This window comes from Danio aesculapii, chromosome 4 (assembly GCF_903798145.1).
Source record: "Danio aesculapii chromosome 4, fDanAes4.1, whole genome shotgun sequence".
Taxonomy (NCBI): domain Eukaryota; kingdom Metazoa; phylum Chordata; class Actinopteri; order Cypriniformes; family Danionidae; genus Danio; species Danio aesculapii.
This window is the reverse complement of record NC_079438.1, coordinates 55,911,798-55,929,803: the sequence shown is the minus strand read 5'-3', so window position 1 is coordinate 55,929,803 and position 18,006 is coordinate 55,911,798. Positions and strand designations below refer to the sequence as shown.

The 18,006-nt window shown below is 32.9% G+C and overlaps 1 protein-coding gene across 2 annotated transcripts in view; it reads left to right on the top strand.

Moving 5' to 3' along the window:
• grm8a (glutamate receptor, metabotropic 8a) overlaps positions 1–11,787 on the top strand; it is a 317,146-nt gene extending 305,359 nt beyond the window's left edge. The window contains exons 10-11 of one of the 2 annotated variants that reach the window (XM_056456168.1): positions 4,127–4,373; positions 11,054–11,787. In XM_056456168.1, coding sequence (XP_056312143.1) covers positions 4,127–4,373; positions 11,054–11,106 — 300 coding nt within the window. In that variant the 3' untranslated portion in view covers positions 11,107–11,787. Of the gene's footprint in view, positions 1–4,126; positions 4,374–11,001 lie in introns of both variants that reach the window. The other variant, XM_056456169.1, reaches the window with a different exon arrangement.
• Positions 11,788–18,006: the final 6,219 nt, after the last annotated feature.

The following is an 18,006-nucleotide window of genomic DNA, read 5'->3' as shown; positions in this document are numbered from 1 at the left end:
TTGCTCAGTATTTAGTAGAAGCTCTCTTGATCTAATACAGCCATGTGTCTTTTTGGTAGATTTGGGGGTCCTCTGAATACATCCCATACCCACTGTGCTTTTATGTTAATCAGGTTTCAACTAAATAACCTTAATAATTTAGTCAGTTTGATTGAAGTAAGTTGAGATGACTAGAAAAGTTCATTTGATTCAACTAAAAAGATTAAAGTAGCAATAATTATTTTACAGTGTATAAGCCTCTGATCACATTCATTTAGAGCTTTTTTACCTAAAATAACCCCCCAAAAATGCTGTGTTTTTAGATGTTTTATTCATTTTTTTAGACAACAGATGAGTTAAGAAATCAATATTTGGCTGAAAATATTTCAGTCTCAGCTAATACAAATGTTGTAAATCTACAAATAAATAAATCTATATCTGACAGTATTTGTATTTGATTTTATTGTATTAATATATGTAACACTAAACTTGTGCTTCATCCCACTCCATTTCAAACTAGTTGTAATTTTTATCTTATGTTTGTTTATTAATGTGTTAAATTTCAACATATTTATTTACTTTTATTTTTATTCATTCTTTAATTTATTTAAATACATTTAAAAAAAAAAAAATTTTCATGAATGAAGTGATTTTCTTGACAATGTTGCCGTCTGTCACAATACTTTTACTACATCATTGTTTTTTAAACATATATCATAACTAGCATTTTCTGATTGCAAATAATCTCTACACTGTTGTTGTTGTTATTATTATTATTATTATTATTATTATTATTATTATTATTATTATTATTATTATTATTATTAATATTAATATTAATATTATTCATTCATTCATTTTCCTTTTGGCTTAGCCCCTTTATTAATCAGGAGTCGCCACAGCGGAATGAACCGCCAACTCATCCAGCATATGTTTTACGCAGCGGATGCCCAACCAGCCGCAACCCATCAACTCATTCACACACACTCATTCACACAAATCCACTAGGGACAATTTAGCCTACCCAATTCACCTGTACCGGATGTGTTTGGACCGTGGGGGGAAACCGGAGCACCCGGAGGAAACCCACGGAGAGAACATGCAAACTCCACACAGAAATGCCAACTGACCCAGCTGAAGCTCGAACCAGCGACCATCTTGCTGTAAGGCGAACTGCTACCCACTGTGCCACTATTACTACTACCAATAATAATACTACTACTATGACTACTATTACTAATATTAATAATAATAACTAATTATTTGAAAACTAATCAATTAATTAATTTCTTCATTGATTTAATTATTTATTTATTCATTTTCTTTTTCGGCTTAGTCCCTTTATTATCCGGGGTCGCCACAGTGGAATGAACCGCCAACTTATCCAGCACATGTTTTACGCAGCAGATGCCCTTCCAGCCGCAACCCATCTCCACACACACTCATTCACACCCATACACTACGGACAATTTAGCCTACCCAATTCACCTGTACCACAACTCTTTGGACTGTGGGGGAAAACCAGAGCACCCGGAGGAAACCCACGCGAACGCAGGGAGAACATGCAAACTCCACACAGAAACACCAACTGACCCAGCCGAGGCTTGAACCAGCGACCTTCTTGCTGTGAGGCGACAGCACTACCTACTGCGTTGTTATCCAGCTATTATTCCTCTCTTTTGGGAATCATTTACAGTTATGGTTGGGTTTAGGAGTAGGGAATACAAAAATGATGTTCCAGGATCAACATCGATGTTAATCCAGGATTGCATCGTACTTGGCGAAGTCATGACGTGCGTACAAACATACCATTATTAGCATTTTCTGTCTTCAGATAGACTCCACAGCATTATTAATTATCATACAGTAAATAACTCCATTCTCTATTTTCACTCTCAGTTTCAGTTATCATGTCTCCTCCTCCAGCTCATATTTTCTGATCTTTCCACCAGTTTGCAGTCGCTCTTTAAATGTCACTAAGCATTTCCCCCCAGCGGATCTTTTGCAGACTCAAACTCAGTGATCATGACTCTCTGACCGGAGCTTTTCATTACTGGATGTTCACGCTCCGGCATTAGCATTCCTGCTATTATCTGTAGCGTGTCTCTCCATCTGCCAGAAGAAGCTCTCTGTGATTTTCACCCCCTGCTGGAGACAAAGATACACATGAGTGCTTAGCCTTTGAGGATTCTGTGTGTGTGTGAGTGTGAGCATGCATGTGTGTCTGCGTGTGCGCGCACGTCTGTTAATTGAGTAAGAGCTTTCATTTTTAAATTCTAATTAAGGAAAGTTGTAAATCTGTCTCTGAGTGTGAGCATGTGTCCTTATCAGACGCTAATTATGCTTCCAGCATCTGAGAAGACTTGATGTGCGTGTGTGTGTCGGTGTGTGTGTGTGTGTCGGTGTGTGTAGGTCTGTAAAACCTTGTCAGAATGCCTGGTGAATAACAAACTCATGAGTGTTCTTTGATGCATGTTTATCTTTTTCTTTATTTAATTATTTAGTCTTGGTCAGACGTTATTAAGCAAGAGCTCTGCATTTCTTACTCCACATTTGCAGCTTATTAATGAAGTTTGATGCTTTGTGCTGAACCTGATACCAGGACTGAACCACAAAGAAAAAGACAAAACAAACAAACAAAATGTCAATGAAAAAATAAATAAATAAATAAATAAATAAATAAATTAATTAATAAATAAAAAAACTAACAATAATAATAATAATAATAATATAAATATATATATATATATATATATATATATATATATATATATATATATATATATATATATATATATATATATATGTATATATATATATATATATATATATATATATATATATATATATATATATATATATATATATATATATATATATATATTTATTTATATTTAAATTTATTAATTTATTTATTTTTGCATTAAAACATGCTTATCTTGGGGACTGTTTACATAATTTACATCATATAGTGTGCATATATTATTTTCTTATTTATATATATGTGTTTGGGGAATTTATTAAAGATAATAAAACAAATACATTGCATTTTTGAGCACTGTTTACATCATTTGCATCATATAATAAGTAATATTATTTCCTTATTTATATATATATATATATATATTTATATTTATATTTATATATGTTTGGGGAATTTATTAAAGATAATAAAACAAATGCATTGCATTTTTGAGCACTGTTTACATTATTTGCATCACAAAATGTATTTATGTATTTATTTATTTATTTTTCATGGATTAACAGGGATCATTTTGACAATGTTGTCGTCTGCCACAATTCTTTTCACTATCATTGTTGAATCCCAAACCTGATTTCACAAAGTAGGACATGTTCCTGGATTAATCTGTGTTGATCCTGGAACAACATTTCAATCAGAATTAAGCGATACGTTTACCGTTTAAGTTAAGTTTAGGCTTACTGTCTACATGATATTTATCCAGCTATTATTCCCCTCTGATGTTGGGAATAATTTACACTTATGGTTGGGTTTAGGAGTAGGGAATACAAAAATGAGGTTCCAGGATCAACATCATAAAATTCATCCATTCATTTTCCTTCGACTTGGTCCCTTTATTCATCAGGGGTCACCACAGCGGAATGAACCGCCAACTTATCCAACATATGTTTTACACAGCGGATACCCTTCCCAGCTGCAACCTAGTACTGGGAAACATCCATACACACTTATTCACACACACATTCATACACTACGGTCAATTTAGCTTATTCAATTCCTCTATAGCGCATGTGTTTGGACTGTGGGGGAAACCAGAGCACCCACACAGAAATGCCAACTGACCCAGCCGAGACTTGACCCCTATCTTGCTGTAATAAAATTAATATAAAATTAAAATAAAATTAGTATATTATTTCCTACTTTATATATATTTGAGGTATTTATTTAAGATAATAAAACAAATACATTACAATTTCTTTGTCTTTTTAAGTGAAGTTTTACAAACTAATTTCGAGAGGAGCACGTGATTATATGTAATTTTATACTAATTAACTAATAATCACATCACCGTCACAGGACGGCGAATAATAGTGACTTCAAGTGTATAATTCTAGCCCTTCTCTTTCTTATCTTTCCTCTCTCTGTGCGTGTCTGTGTTGTTTTCAGATGTACATCCAGACCACGACCCTCACCATCTCCCTCAGCCTGAGTGCGTCTGTGTCTCTGGGGATGCTCTACATGCCCAAAGTCTACGTCATTATCTTCCACCCGGAGCAGAACGTTCCCAAACGCAAGCGCAGCTTCAAGGCCATCGTCACCGCCGCCACCATGTCTGGGAAACTGGTGCAGAAGGGCAGCGATCGACCCAACGGAGAGGTCAAGACTGAGCTGTGTGAGAGCATGGAGACCAACAGTGAGTATTGCACACAACACTAGGGCTGAGGAATTCATATTTACTTTATTGTGATGGTCCGCTTAAAGGGGCGCTATTATGCTCCTTTTTTACAAGACGCAAAATAGGTCTCTGGTGTCCCAAGAGTGTGTAGTGAAGTTTCAGCTCAAAATACGCAAATAATGCTTTATAGCTCTTTGAAACTGCCCCTTTTAAGCTTTGATACTAATTGTGGTGTTTTGGTGACTGTCGCTTTAAATTTAAATGAGATGCTTTTTTCAGAGAAGGGCGGAGCTATAATTGCATATGTGTCAGCATAGTGGCAGATTTAAAAACAAGATTAACGTCCTATGCTAATGAGGGAGAGATGGTCACTAATGGGTGGGGCTTTCAACCTCTGATGACACGTACAAAGAGAGAATGTCAATCAAAGTGTTTCTGTTTTTATCAAGTGTGATTATAAAAAATAAAATTCATTTATTAATTTTTACTTAGAGCCTATCTCTATTCACATACTATTGCAACACAACTGTGATTAAACCACCTATAAAATAAAGCCACAATCTACATTGTAAAAAGCGCTATAGACATTGAGATTAATTGAATTGAATTGAATTGAATTGAATTGAATTGAATTGAATTGAATTGAATTGAATTGAATTGAATTGAATTGAATTGAATTGAGTTTAATTGAATTAATGAGAATTTGTTGGCATGCAACTTGTCGTCTACAAAATGTTCCCACCAAATTATACCAACACAATCACAAGGCAAGTTTTTCGTTTAGTGACTAATTCGAAAAAACTTGTACAATCTCATTTGCATATTTGTATATCATTTGTATGTTCATTTTGGATAAAAGTGTATATTAAATTACCAAATGTAAATTTTAGTATGATTTGCTCATCCCTCAGTAATGCTTTGTTTTAGGGACACGCCTCCTTTTAATATTTGTATGTTTTCATTCAGATTATATTGCAAGGAAATTCGTCGTACATGAAATTTTTACAATACGTAAAATAGTTGTTTCCTTGTGAGATCGGGTTAAAAAATCGAATAGTTTTTGGCCAATTGTGGTTTAATTTAGCAATTTATCTTCTGTATTATTCAGCAAATACAAGCAATAAATCATATTATTACACAGCTCTCTGGAATACTTAGTCAATGACGCCGTTTCCAAATATGTTATTCCCAGATAACAACTGATTAAACTAATAACACAGGCTCATGCTGATATACAATTCATCTTAACCGTTAGACAACATATTCATATATATATATGAATACTTTTATTTATATATATTTATGTTTACATATGTCGCTGTTTTTGACTGTTTGGCGCCATCTTGTGGCTCAATATAAATGCATTTAGCCATATTACTTTCTACACACTTTAGATTTAATTAAAAAGGTTAATCAATTATTACACCTCAGATTATTGTCTAACTATTTAGTTTTGTAGCAAGTAGCTGTGTAATAAGTGGAGTAATGTACATCCAGCTGGTTGTTTATGCATAATATAAACCTGTTAGGCATTTTTTCTGCGAGAACAACCGGCTAGATGTACTTTATCCCTTACTTATTGTTTAAAATACAATTACTTCTTCAGCACTTCCCAAAAAAAACAACTTGACTCTTCATTTGCACCTCTCAATAAGAAGTGTTTTATTTTATCCAGTCGAACATTAATCAAACTAAATACAGGTTTAAAATAAGTATAAAGTGTTTTAAGCTTCAAGAGTCCAGCTCAAAATGTCTTAAACAGGTTTAAAACATGGGTTTAAGCAAGTTTTAATAAGTTATATAAGTTTACAAGACAATAAATATTAGAATATGGAATGCTACGTATCCCTAACCCCCCATCGCCAAGTAGGACCTGGATTAACATGTTTAGGCTTACGGTTTATGCACTTCTACATGATTGTTTTCCACTTATTATTTCCCTCTGATTTTGGGATTTTACAGTTATGGTTGGGTTTAGGAGAAGGGAATAGGTATGGATTGCAAAAATGATGTTCCAGGAACAACATAGATGGTAATCCAGGACCGCATTGTACTTGGCAAAATCGTGACATGCTGCTATATATAGACAGTCATATCAATACAGATGATGTCATTGGATATAATTTTCATCATGATGATCAAAGACAGACTTAACCTTGGTTATTTAGGGCCAAGAGAACACCTAATATTGGACGTCATTTGAGAAAAGGTTGCAATGAAAAGACACTAAAAGCATGACATTTTTTCCCCATCCAATTTCCATTGCTTTATAGGATGAGTAGTTAGTTTGTTAGCTTACAAAAGAACTCGGTTTGTAATTTCTCTGATTTTCGAATAGTTTTCTGCTTTAAATGGAAAGCTGTGATTCATCTCAGAGCTGGCTGGGTTAGTTCAAGGCTTATTGAAGTTCTTTGGTGGAAAAATTAATAGGAAATATGCTTTGATAATCGATGCTGCACTATCCACGGTTAGCGTTTTCAATCCAGATGTTTGGTAAACGTTCCAGCTGTATGCCGAGAACAGCTGTTTATACAGGACGCGAAAACCAAACACAAGTCTTGTTAAAATCCCGAAAGTTTCCAGCTGAGATGTTTTGCCGGAGGTTGACAAGCAAACCGAAGTGTGACATCAATGTTCTGGCTGTGATTAGCATATCCGACTAGCTGCCTTATTTGCCTGCTTGATACATTTTTTGGCTCTTTCTGATTGAATTTTTTATTTATTTTTTCGTTCTCCAAAAGTGCCGGATTACGGGAGTGTTGAAAATTTAATCACTTAGAAGTGATGCGAGGCTTTGAGGGGATAGAAGCCCATTTTAAGTCATCAAGCCAATTACTTTGTTCAGAGCTGCGGGTGATGCTGAAACATTAAAGCGCGGCGTCAAGACCACCCAAAAACTTTCACAGACTCAATTAGACAAGTTTTTATTTTATTTGAGGCTTGGTGTTTTGGCTAGACTTCTATTTAGTGGAGAGGCTAAAAAGGAACGGATTTGAAGGAAGGAGTGCCCTGTGAAAAATGCAGGGTTCAACACATGTTGTATCAATTCTAATAGATTAGGTTTGCACGTTTAAGTGGATTAAACATAAAACAATATGTATTATTATGTGTTGTCAACAGAAAAAAACTTGACGGTAAGTAAATAATGAGTAAATCTTAATGTTTGGGTGAACCATCCCTTTAATTAGAAGTTGTGTCTACAGATCTGAAATTAATTATGACGTGAATGAAATTTATTTGTTATCTTGAATGATGTATTCAAAATCAATGCATAATTCATTTAACAGACTTAAATGATGTCTTATAGCATGAATTAGTACCTGGACACTTTCCCCAGCAACATATTCAGACATATTTTTCTCATTCTCATTCATTTTCATTCATTCATTCATTCATTCATTCATTCATTCATTCATTCATTCATTCATTCATTCAAGAGCGAATTGATGGATTTGCTCTTCAGTGTTTGGACTTACAGCAGTGAAAATTAAACCACACTGAACTGAACTAAACTAAACCTTAACTCTAAAAACTGGATCGACACAGCTTCAGTTTACTGGAACTTCTATGTTAAGCTGCTTTGACATAATCTACATTGTAAAAGCGCTATAGAAATACAGATGAATTGAATTGAATTGAATTGAATTGAATTGAATTGAATTGAATTGAATTGAATTGAATTGAATTTAATTGAAATGAATTGAATTGAATTGATTCATTCATGTCCATTAAGTCTGTTTTAACACAAGCTATATGAACCAAACCAGAAACACAACGTTAAGACCTTCAATCATAAGAAGCATTGCAATTTTCTGTACTGCATCACAGATAATGTCAATTTCTGCCCAAATTCTGCTGTTTTATATGAGTTGAATTAATGCAGATCTATGCGGGTTTATCTAAAGTATACACAAGCCACTAAAACCTCAGCGCTCGCATCAGCTCTGCCTTTAAAGGCTTATCAGTAATTGTAAAAAAAAAAAAAAATCAGTTTCCCCATCGAGAAAATAAATGGAGTTTTTACTCCTGCACCCCTGCTGCTCTCTGTTTTTCTTAATTAAAAGTTGTGTCTACAAATCTACCGAATCTATTGAGGCTGTTTGTTTAAGGGAGAAACTTTAGTGAACAGAAAATAAGGACGGACTGTTTCCTCAGATGATTACAAGAATGATTTATCCAGCAGGAAAACAACACCACTGAGATGAGAAAGTGTTTATCTCCATTTTTTAAAGATGAAACTCTTTATTGACATCGAAGATTCTGTTCGAAGCTTAAACATACATGGAGTCTTACGACTTCTTCAAAAATATTCTTCACACCAAGAAAATATGGTTCTTTTTATTGTAATGCTGTCAGCAATTTATTTGATTCTTTATTTACAATTCTTTAGTTATTTTGAATCATTTATTTATTCACTATTTATTTATTTATAAAAAATATTATTTATTTATTTTTTTTTGAATCATTTATTTATTCACTATTTATTTATTTATAAAAAATATTATTTATTTATTTATTTTGAATCATTTATTTATTCACTATTTATTTTTTTTATTTGAATGATTATTTATTTATTTATTTATTTATTTATTTATTTATTTATTTATTTATTTATTTATTTGTTTGTTTATTTATTTATTTATTTATTTATTTATTATTTTTATTATTATTTATTTGTTTTTAATTATTTATTTTTATTTATGTATTTATTTATTAGAATTATTTATTTATTCACTATTTATTTATTTATAAAAATATTATTTATTTATTTTGAATTATTATTTATTTATTTATTTATTTAATTATTTATTTATTTATTTGTTTATTTATTTATTTATTTTTATTATTATTTATTTGTTTTAAATTATTTATTTTTATTTATGTATTTATTTATTTGAATTATTTACTTATTTATTTATCTATTTTTTGTTTTGATGTGTTTATCTGTTTATAATTTTAATCAACTAATAAATGTATTTATTTTTATTTATTTATTTTTTAATTTAGGTCTTTTGAGCTCAAAATACACTGATTTAATAGAGAAGAATTGATTAATTAAAAAAATAATTGATTAATTCTAACCCTAACAACTTTAACTTGATTGTATACAAAAATAAAATCAGATAGTTTAAAAAATAATATAGCTAGACAAGTTTTAACATAACCTATTATTTATGTAACTTTTCCATTTAAAATTGGAAACCTCGTAACACACTGTTAAAATATAATTACTTATTATCAATATATATAATTTCCCCCACAGCCCAAAGACGTGCAATAGGTGAATTGGGTAGTGTATGTGTGCATGTCCTGGTCCTCCAGGCTGAGGGTTGAGCTTCGGGCTAACGACCCACCTCGTAAAAAATATGATGTTGTTTGTATGATGTTACGAAACACCAATATGGTGCAGCTGAATATCAACTTTAATATAGACGGCCCTGGGAGTAAGTAAGTATTATATATAAAATGTTATTATTTAAAAAAACAAACATTTAACATACTTCGAACATTTACATTCCACAAAAGCTCATTTACGGGAAAAAAAGTTCTTTAAATTATTACAAATATTATTTACACTGTGAAAAAAAAGTTTCTCATTAGAACTTTTTGACTAAAAGATTTGGGTACGCAAAAAAGATTCTTCTATGGCATCACTGTTAAAGCCCCTTATCGATTTTATGTTTAAACATGTATGATTTAGCTTAAAAATATTACATTATGACTGTATTAAGTAAAACACAGATTATTCAGGTGTAAAAATACCCAAAATGCACTTTTTTACAGATTGTAAATCATAATTGCCAACACTCTCGTTTTTCCCGAAGTCTCCCGTATTTTAAACATAAAAAAACTCATAATTTGTATGCCCCAATCTAATTACGAAAAATACCTTTCTGTCCTTGTTTGTCAGGTTGCCAGATCTTGTTTGAAGCTCATCTCCTCACACAAATGATGAAATATTCAAATATCTATTCAATTTTTACCTCAATCTGGCAACATATATTACAACAGCGCAACTTGTTTGTAATGTATGTTGCCAGATTGCGGTAAAAATGAATAGAGATTGGAATATTTCGTCAATTGTCTGAGGTGATGAGTTGCAAGTGTTTTTTGTTACTAGATATGGCTATATTGGAATATTTCCAGCCTCTGTGTAAATAGGGGGATTGCATTTATTAAATAACCCCCAACACCCTCCACCGCTGGTCTCTCTGAATTTCAAAGACAAATGTTGGCAGGTATATTATAAATGTATTATAAGCATCCCTGCCAACACTCTGGGAGTTTTCCGTAAGTCTACCAAATTTCAGACCCATCTCCCGCCACCCTCCCATTTTGTTATTGCTCTTGGAAAATTCCCGTAATTTCACCCTGCCCCCTGTTCTCAGCTTTTTGGACAGTCTGTAACACCCTCGGGTTGCCAACTTTGGTATAGTACCCGATTGCAGTGGCCGCCTGAAACCCGCTCCATAGTGTAGTTACTAAGTCCACAGTACCCCATTCTCCCGAAATATGAGAGACAAATGTTGGCAGCTATGATTATAAGAGTTTGTCATTTTAGATGTTTTAAATGTAACACAAGACAAGCAAGAAATCGTTCCTTTTTTCCCTCAAGATGCTGAACTGAAATGTTTCTCATCCGCAGGTTATGCAGTGGAGTGAGAGTGAATGTGATTCTCTGTTGTTTCCTCCTCCAGCAACATTTTCCACCAAGACGACGTATGTGAGCTACAGCAATCATGCCATATGAGGAGGGGCAGTCTCTGGGGGCGGAGTCGAGGGCGGGGCCTGTCACAAGCAGGATATCTGCATTGTGACGCGCGCTGGCAGGATAACAGACCTGGAATGGGCATCTGAGCATGAGATTTTTTATACCGTTCTGCATCAATCTAAAAAACCTGCAGCCTCCTGGGAGACGAACGGACATTGGTGGATCTTCCAGAGAGACTGCTGAACAAGAGCTACCGACCCTGCCATGAACACACGTAAAAAAAACGCACACACTCACAAAACTCAAGGTGCAGGCTTGCAGTCATACGATAAAAAAAATACGTTAAAATAACTCTGCACAAATAATCGTGTAAACATTCTGCAGACGAGAGCATTCACGGTTAACTTTTTGGAAATGTGGATGTAAAAACAAACAAACAAAGTAAAAAAAAAGAGCGAGAGAAAATATATGAAAACTACCAGAGTCGAGCTATGTTTGTTGTTATTGTATTTTTGTGGTCGTGCAGATTTTTTCATTCTTGTCCCACTTTTGTCAGAAAGCTGCATTCTGAGATGACGTGTCTTGTATTGGCTGACTGAACCGTAACCGCGGGTTTGTGAAGCTGTAAAATGCCATGGTTGAAGCATGCTAGTTTTTATACCAAAACAAACAAAATATGAAGAAGATTTATTTATAATAAAGGAATGTTTTGCAAATGTGTAGCGTTGTTGGATGTGTATTTGCCAGTGGGTTTTCTCATTGCTGTCATTCATGTTCAATTATTCAACACATTGTTTTAGGATGATTATGGTCTTTATGACCAGATCATTCATTCATTCCTTCGGCTTTGTCTCTATTTCAGAGGTCACCACAGCGGAATGAACCACCAACCATTCTTCCATATGTTTTACGCGGTTGATGTCCTTCAAGCTGCTACCTGGTACTGGGAAACACCCATACACCCTCATTTATACTCACACTCATACACTCCGGCTAATTTGGTTTATTAAATTCACCTATAGCGCATGTCTTTTAACTATAGGGGGAACCGGAGCACTAGGAGGAAACCCACGCCAACACGGGGAGAACATGCAAACTCCACACTGTAATGCTAACTGACCAGATCAATGTTTACACTTAAATCTCTTGAGCACTGCAGGGGACTTGGCAACCTGAAAATATCAGGAAATTGTGACTTGGGTGTAACAACTAATTCTGTTAATCGTCCAAGTAATTGTTAGTTATTCACCCTTTGAGGAATTTATGAAGGTGCGTTTGCAAAATAATATCAATAATAAGTTGTTTAGCTTAAGTTCTTCTAAACCTGTATGACTTTATGAACTTTGTGTCTTGAATACAAAAGAAGACATTTTGAAGACAAACTAATGCATATTCATATTTTTCTTTCTGTTTCTGCCTTCCGTCCACACTGAGACGGGGATTTTAGCACATATAAAAAGCATCTTTTTGAAAAGAGTGGATAAACTCAAAAACTGTGAATTTTATATTATTAAAGTCTACCCCAACCTCACAATAACGTAAAAGCAGTAATTATACAGAGCATTATTCATATTATTTATTAAATGACCCATTAAATTGTATTTTATTGACATCTACCCCTCCCCAACCATAAACTTAACCATCACAGTAATGTAAAAACAGTAATTAAACCGAGAATTATTCATGTTATTTATTAAATTACCCATTAATTGTATTTTATTAACATCTACCCCTCCCCAACCGTAAACCCAACCATCACAGTAATGTAAAAACAGTAATTATACAGAGCATTATTCATATTATTTAATAAATTACCCATTAATTGTATTTTATTAACATCTACCCATCCCCAACCATAAACCAAACCGTCACAATAATAAAAAAGAGTAATTATACCAAACATTATTCATAATATTTATTAAACAACCCATTAATTGTATTTAATTAACATCTACCCCTACCCCAACCGTAAACCCAACCATCACAGTAATGTAAAAGCAGTAATTATACAAAGCATTATTCATATTATTTATTAAACGACCCATTGAATTGTATTTTATTAACATCTACCCCTACCCCAACCCTAAACCAAACCGTCACAGGAATAAAAAAAGAGTAATTATACCAAACATGATTCATAATATTTATTAAATAACCCATTAAATTGTATTTTTATTGATGTCTACCCCTAACCAAACCCTAAAACTAACCCTAAGAGTAATGTAGAAATATGAATTATTGCTGTACAAAGTTTTTTAGTATGCTACTGTATATTGGTAAGTACCAGCAGCTGTATGCCATCTAGAATTTACCGAGGCACAAGCTATAAAGGCCCCGCCCTTTTTCCAAAAGAGAAGAAGCTGATTTGCATTTAAAGAGACACACTTAAAAACACCATATTTTTTCTTCCAGCCAAATAAAAGTAATATGTTGAGCAGTGTTTCCCAAACCTGTTTCTGAAGGCACACCAACAGTATATATTTTGGATGTACTGAACTATTAATTTCAGGTTTTGGAGTCACTTCTTATGTTCTGATGAGCTGATTCAGGTGTGTTTGATTTAGAAGAGGGTGAACATGTGGACTGTTGGTGTGCCTTCAGGGACAAGGTTGGGAAACACTGCTTTAGAGCATGGAATAATACATTAATAATGATGTATTTGAACTCAAGTCTATATATTCAGAATTATTAGCCCCTCTATGAATCTTTTTTTAAATATTTCCCAAATGATGTTTAACAGATTCAGGAAATTTTCACAGTATCTCTGATAATATTTTTTCTTCTGGAGAAAGTCTTATTTGTTTTATTTCAGCTAGAATAAAAGCAGTTTTTATTTTTATAAAAGCTTTTCAAGGTCAAAATTATTAGCCCCTTTAAGCTATATATTTTGTTTCGATAGTCTACAGAGCAAACCACTGTTATACAACAACTTGCCTAATTCCCCTAACCTGCCTAGTTAACCTAATTAACCTAGTTAAGCCTTTAAATGTCACTTTAAGCTGTATAGAAGTGTCTTAAAAATATCTAGTCAAATATTATTTACTGTCATCATAACAAAGATAAAATAAATCAGTTATTAGAAATGAGTTATTAAAACTATTATGATTAGCTATTATGTTTAGCTATTAGGTTTAGCTATTATGTTTAGAAATGCTATTATGTTTAGAAAAAAATCTGCTCTCCGTGAAACAGAAATTGGGGGAAAAATAAACAGACTTTTAAAATAATTTTGACTTCAACTGTGTATATATATATATATATATATATATATATATATATATATATATATATATATATATATATATATATATATATATAACTTAAATATTTAGGTTAAAAAATGGCAACTTTCTAAGTCATTTTAACCTAAATTACAATAAACTTACATCACATAAACATTACATTGACTATATTGTATAACTAAGCTATCAACATTACTATATAGTATAAATTAAGCTGAAACACAGTTAACTGATTTGAATAAGTTAGAGTTGTCTGGTTTCATACAGTGGAAAATCAATGACAAACAGTAGACTGTAAAAATATGACACAAACACAGTCTGACGACACCTGAGAGTTATAGTACATCTTGTAAAACATCATAACACGACCCCTTAACATCTCTGACAGAGCTACCGTGGTGTTTCATCCATGTTAGCTGTGATCTCTCTGTGTGTATCCAGCAATGTGTGTGTGTGTGTGTTCTGGTTTGAGCTTTGACTGACAGCAGATGCCGATAGCTGGACCTCCTCCTGTTTTCAGTGCAATGACAGAGAAATAGTGCTGCGGGCTGTCGGTTCGACCCGCGCCTGTGCTTCTGAAGGCCTAATCCCTGCTATCTCCACCAGGCTAATTCAATTACTTTGCCCCAGTACAAACCCGATTCAGAGAGCATCCAATCTCTCGCTCCTCTTCTGTGTGTCTCGCTCTCACTCTGATACGTCCGTCAGCAGGGACTGAAGCAGATTTAGACTCCATAAAAAAAACCCCACCACATTCTGCTCATCTTTAGCAGCTGCGGTGTGTTCAGACCTTTTGATTTTTAGACCTTGACTTTTATCTGTGAGGCTTTGAGAGCTTGATCTGTGGCAGGGTTATTATAGTTAATTATAAATAAAACTATTAAATATATATATGTCCTTTTTTATTAAAAGTGGTGACATGGTGGCTCGTGGTTAGCACTGTCACCTGGTTTGCTGGATGAAGGTTTCTGGTTTGAGTCCCGGCTCAACCAATTGCCGTTTCTGTGTGGAGTTTGCATGTTCTCTCCGTGTTGGCATGGGTTTCCTCCAGGTACTCCGGTTTCCCCCACAGTCCAAACACATGTGCTAGAGGTGAATTGAATAAACTAAATCAGCCGCAGTGTATGAGTGTTAATAAGTGTTTAGGTGTTTCCCAGTTGAAAGGGCATCCGCTGTGTAAAAAGTATGCTAGATAAGTTGACGGTTCATTCCACTGGGGTGACCCCTGATCAATAAGGGGACTCAAAAACTGTAAATGGGATATTTAAAAAAAGCGTTTTAATTGGAGCTGGTTGTCAAGGCTACATTCCTCATTTGAATTTATCCATTCATTCATTCATTTTCTTTTCGGCTTAGTCCCTTTATTAATCTGGGGTCGCCACAGCGGAATGAACCGCCTCATTTGGATTTAATTTAATTTAATTATGTGTAGCCCAATAAAATGACAAAATGTAAAACTGAAATAAATGTGTATATAGATATATTTGGGAGAAATTGACAAAATTATAAGCTATTGTCTATAACAGTGGTCACCAAACTTGTTCCTGGAGGTCCGGTGTCCTGCAGATTTTAGCTCCAACCCTAATCAAACACACCTGAACAAGCTAATCAACATCTTACTAGGTGTACTTGAAACACCCAGGCAGGTGTCTTGAGGCAAGTTGGAGCTAAATCCTGCAGGGACACCGGCCCTCCAGGACCGAGATTGGTGACCCCTGGTCTATAATGTCAACTTAAATTGAAATGCTAACCAAAAATGTAATTTTTAAAAATGATGCAGGGCTTTTGTTTTTATTTATTTGTTTATTTATTTGTTTGTTTATTTATGTATTGATTAATTGATTAATTGATTGATTTATTTACTTTGGATGGTGCAGAGAAAGGAGTTTCCTGCCTCATTAAATGAAATGTTTCAATGCGTTCAATTATATATTAATGTGAAATAAGATAGATGCAGTAATACATTATTATAATAAACACATTTAAAGATTTATAGATTATAAATAGATTTAATATACAAGACAAACACATAAATACAGCAATTTAATTGTAATTTAATTTGGAAAAAGATTCAAATATAAACATTTGAACTAAATTTGAAACGATAACCAAAACTATGAACTAAAATGCTATAAATAAAAACTATTTAGAAAAGAAGTAACAATATATCAGCTATAGTTATATGCAAAATAATAATAATAGTAAAATAAAATACAAATTATTAATAAAAACTATTTAGAAAAGAAGTAACAATATATCAGCTATAGTAATATGCAAAATAATAATAATAATAAAATAAAATACAAATTATTAATAAAAACTCTTTAGAAAAGAAGTAACAATATATCAGCTATAGTAATATGCAAAATAATAATAATAATAAAATAAAATACAAATTATTAATAAAAACTATTTAGAAAAGAAGTAACATTATATCAGCTATAGTTATATGCAAAATAATAATAATAATAAAATAAAATACAAATTATTAAGAAAAACTATTTTTAATTGTGATTTTTTGACATACTTTTTTCTGATCATTCAAAATGTTTTTTAACAAATCTTTTACCAAAGATTTTATTATTATTATTATTATTATTATTATTATTATTATTATTATTATTATTATTATTATTATTATTATTATTATTATTATGAGAATGATGTTATGTGAGCTAACTAACAAAAACAAATTGTCAAATTGTTCATTTTAGGAAAAAAAAGTTGTTGTTTTTTTATGAATAACATTTTTAGAATATAATTAAACACCAGCTAGCTTTTCCCATCATGATCTATTAATGTTACTCTAATAAAATGCGCTTACTGTATAACATTAAGAGAACCTACTGTATAATGTTCCAACAACATTCCTTATTAGTTTGGTTAACACTCGTCTGAACCAGAGTTCAACTGCCACAATGCAAGAGATGCAACAAAAAGCATCCACTAATGAGCATCATGCTTTTAAAAGCCAAACTCAAGCACACAAAGCACAATCATCCTCTAAATATATCCCTGATTCAAAACCATTCCAGTCTCGCTGTTTTCCCGAGCACAGAACTGTGAATTCAGATAAGTTTATCTTTTTCTGTGTGTCTTCCTCAACTTTGCGTCTCTCCCGACCCGTGGAAAGCTATTTTTGTGTGTGTTAGTTTTGCCTAATAAGATTTAGCAGCAGTGAAAAACAGAATAATTTCCAGTGGAAGCCTCATTTTATTGTTTGCGGGGCCTAGAACGGCCGTCCCTGAAGGAGGATGAGGCACAAAATAAGTTTAATCTCCAGACTTCCAGCTGCCTGATAGCAAACGCAATAGCAGGCGAATATGAACGCACTATATATTTTGTCAGTTGTTTTATGAGATGCAATCTCCCTAGGGAATCCACTTGAAAGAAGCACTTATAAGAGAGACAAGCTCCAAAAACCTGTGCAAAACACTGCATTTACTCTCCTTCTTACACTTTCAGAAATATTTTGGAGTGAATTCAATTTTACGGTATCTATATATATAAAATGTCTATTTTTAGAAATAAGAATAAATCAAAACATGTGTCTTATTCATCTTTGTTAATGTTAGTTAATGAAAATAAAGTCATTTGTTGTTAGTTCTTGCTAACAGTGCACTAACTATTGTAGATAAAGATGAATTTGGATTTTAATAATGTTGAACTATGATTAATAAATGCTGTATTGTTCATT